This window comes from Coturnix japonica, unplaced genomic scaffold, assembly GCF_001577835.2.
Source record: "Coturnix japonica isolate 7356 unplaced genomic scaffold, Coturnix japonica 2.1 chrUnrandom578, whole genome shotgun sequence".
NCBI classification, from domain to species: domain Eukaryota; kingdom Metazoa; phylum Chordata; class Aves; order Galliformes; family Phasianidae; genus Coturnix; species Coturnix japonica.
Genome location: NW_015439952.1, coordinates 1700 through 3983, shown reverse-complemented (window position 1 = coordinate 3983; position 2284 = coordinate 1700). Strand labels below are relative to the sequence as shown.

Here is a 2284-nt window from a genome sequence, read left to right as displayed (position 1 = left end):
CTAACCACAGCTTATAGGGACAAAACCACCCAACACCAGGACTTAACTATGGGTTCTACCACCCTGAACCCAACACCAGGGTCCATCCAAGGGCCAAAACCACCCCAGGAACCCAACACCGGGATTTAACCATGGGTTCTACCACCATGAACCCAACACCAGAACCCACCCAAGGGATAACACCATACCCTGAACCCAACACCGGGATTTAACCATGGGTTCTACCAGGACTTAACCATGGGTTCTACCACCCCGAACCCAACTCCAGGCCCCATCCCCATTGACCTACATGACAAACCCCCCCCACCATCCCACCCCCAGTCCCTGAATCCCCCGTTACCCCCCCTCTCACCTGCATCTCCCTCATGGCGGCCGTACCCACGCACTGCCCGCTGGCACACACGCGTCCCGCTGCACACGGGGTGCCGTCAGCCCATGGGAAGTGCTTGGTCTGGCACACGGCTCTGCCCCCCGCGATGCCGCTGCACCATAGGGCAGCACAGGGCGGCTGCACGTCCCCGCAGTGCCGCGAGTCGGGGCCGAACGCCAGCTGGCATTGCCGGTCTGCGGGGTACACGGCGCCCGGCAGCGCCGACGGCAGCTGGAGCCACTCAATGGGTCTGTCCAAAAGGCAGCGACCTGTATTGGGGTACAGCAATGAGAACATATGGGCGCAGAGCTGAATGGTCAGGGAGGGGGAATGGAGGGGGGAGTGGGGGGGATAGAGATGGAAATAAGGGGGAAAAGAGGGAAAATGAGGGGGAAAAGGGCTGAAAAATGGGGATGGAAACATGGTCATCCAGGGAGGAGGAATGGAGGGGGGAATGGGGGGGATAGAGATGGAAATAAGGAGGAAAAGATTTAATGAGGGGAAAAAAGGCTGAAAAATGGGGATCGAAACGTGGTCATCCAGGGAAGGGAAAGTGAGGGGGGAATGGGGAGGGATAGAGATGGAAATAAGGGGGAAAAGAGGGGAAAATGAGGGGAAAAAGGGCTGAAAAATGGGGATGAAAAGGGGGGAAAATGGGGAAAGAAAGGAGCAGAATGGGCAGAAGGGGGAAGGAGTGAGAAAAGGTGGGATGGGAAATGGGGGGAAAAGGGCAAAAGGGGAAAAGGAGAGAGAAAAAGGGGGGAAGGGGGGGAAAAGCGGGAAGTAATTATATGGGGAGAAATGGGCAAATAAAGAAGGAACAAAGGGGGGAAAAAGGATAAGAAACAAAGGGGACTTCAAATGGGGCAAAAGGGAGAGACGAGAGGCAAAAAGGGGGAGAGAATGGCGGCAGGGGGTGAGAAAGTGGGCGAAAAGGGGGAAAGGAGAAAGAAAGGGGAGACATGGGAAAAAGGGGAGGAAATGGGGGGAAAGGGCAAAAAGAAAGAAATAAGGAGGCGAAGGAGAAGAAAAGGGAGAAATGGTGGAAAAAAGGGGGAAATAAGGAGGAAGAAAAAGGGAGAGAAAGGGTGGAACAAAGGGGGAGGAAATGGCGCAAATAAGAGTTACTGTGGGGCTGACCCCGGCAAGCAATGGGCGATGTGCGGGCAATGTGGGGCGCGGTAAAGCAATGGGGCGATGTAGCAATGGGGCGATGTGGGGCGGTAGCAATGGGGTGATGTGGGGCGGTAGCAATGGGGCGATGTGGGGTGGTAGCCGACATCGGGGGAATGTAGGGCGGTAGGCAATGGGGTGAATGTGGGCGGCACATTGTGGAGGCGGTAGCAATGGGGCGATGTGGAGCGATGTGGGGCAGTAGCAATGGGGCGATGTGGGGCGGTAGCAATGGGGCGATGTGGGGCGATGTGGGGTGGTAGCAATGGGGCGATGTGGGGCAGGTAGCAATGGGTGATGTGGGGCGGTAGCAATGGTGGTGATTGTGGGGTGGTAGCAATGGGGTGATGTAGCAACTTCGGGCGCATTGTGGAGGCGGTGAAGCAATTGGGGTTGATGTGGGCGGTCAGCAATGGGGCGAATGTGGGGTGGTAGCAGGTGAGGTAGTATGGGGCGATGGTGGGGCAGTTAGCAATGGGGTTGATGTAGCAATGGGTGATGTGGGGTGGTAGCAGTGGGTGATGTGGGGTGGTAAAGGGTAATGGGCGATGTGGGTGGTAGCATGGGGTGAATGTGGGGCGAGTGGGGGGTAGCAATGGGGTGATGTGGGGCGATGTGGGGCGGTAGCAATGGGGTGATATGGGGCGATGTGGGGCGGTAGCAATGGGGCGATGTGGGGCGGTAGCATATGCGGTCGAATGTGTGGGGCGAATGTGGTGGTCTGTAGTGGTAGTGATCCTT

At 57.0% G+C, this 2284-nt stretch overlaps 1 protein-coding gene across 1 annotated transcript in view; it reads right to left on the bottom strand.

Annotated features, from left to right (window-relative positions):
• The window catches only part of LOC107307392 (A disintegrin and metalloproteinase with thrombospondin motifs 4-like), a 22270-nt gene extending 21576 nt beyond the window's left edge, over nucleotides 1–694 (bottom strand). The window contains exon 1 of the mRNA XM_032441800.1: nucleotides 353–694. Within this exon, the coding sequence (XP_032297691.1) occupies nucleotides 353–667 (315 nt within the window). The 5' untranslated portion in view covers nucleotides 668–694. The remainder of the gene's footprint in view (nucleotides 1–352) is intronic.
• Between the last annotated feature and the right edge of the window lie 1590 nt (nucleotides 695–2284).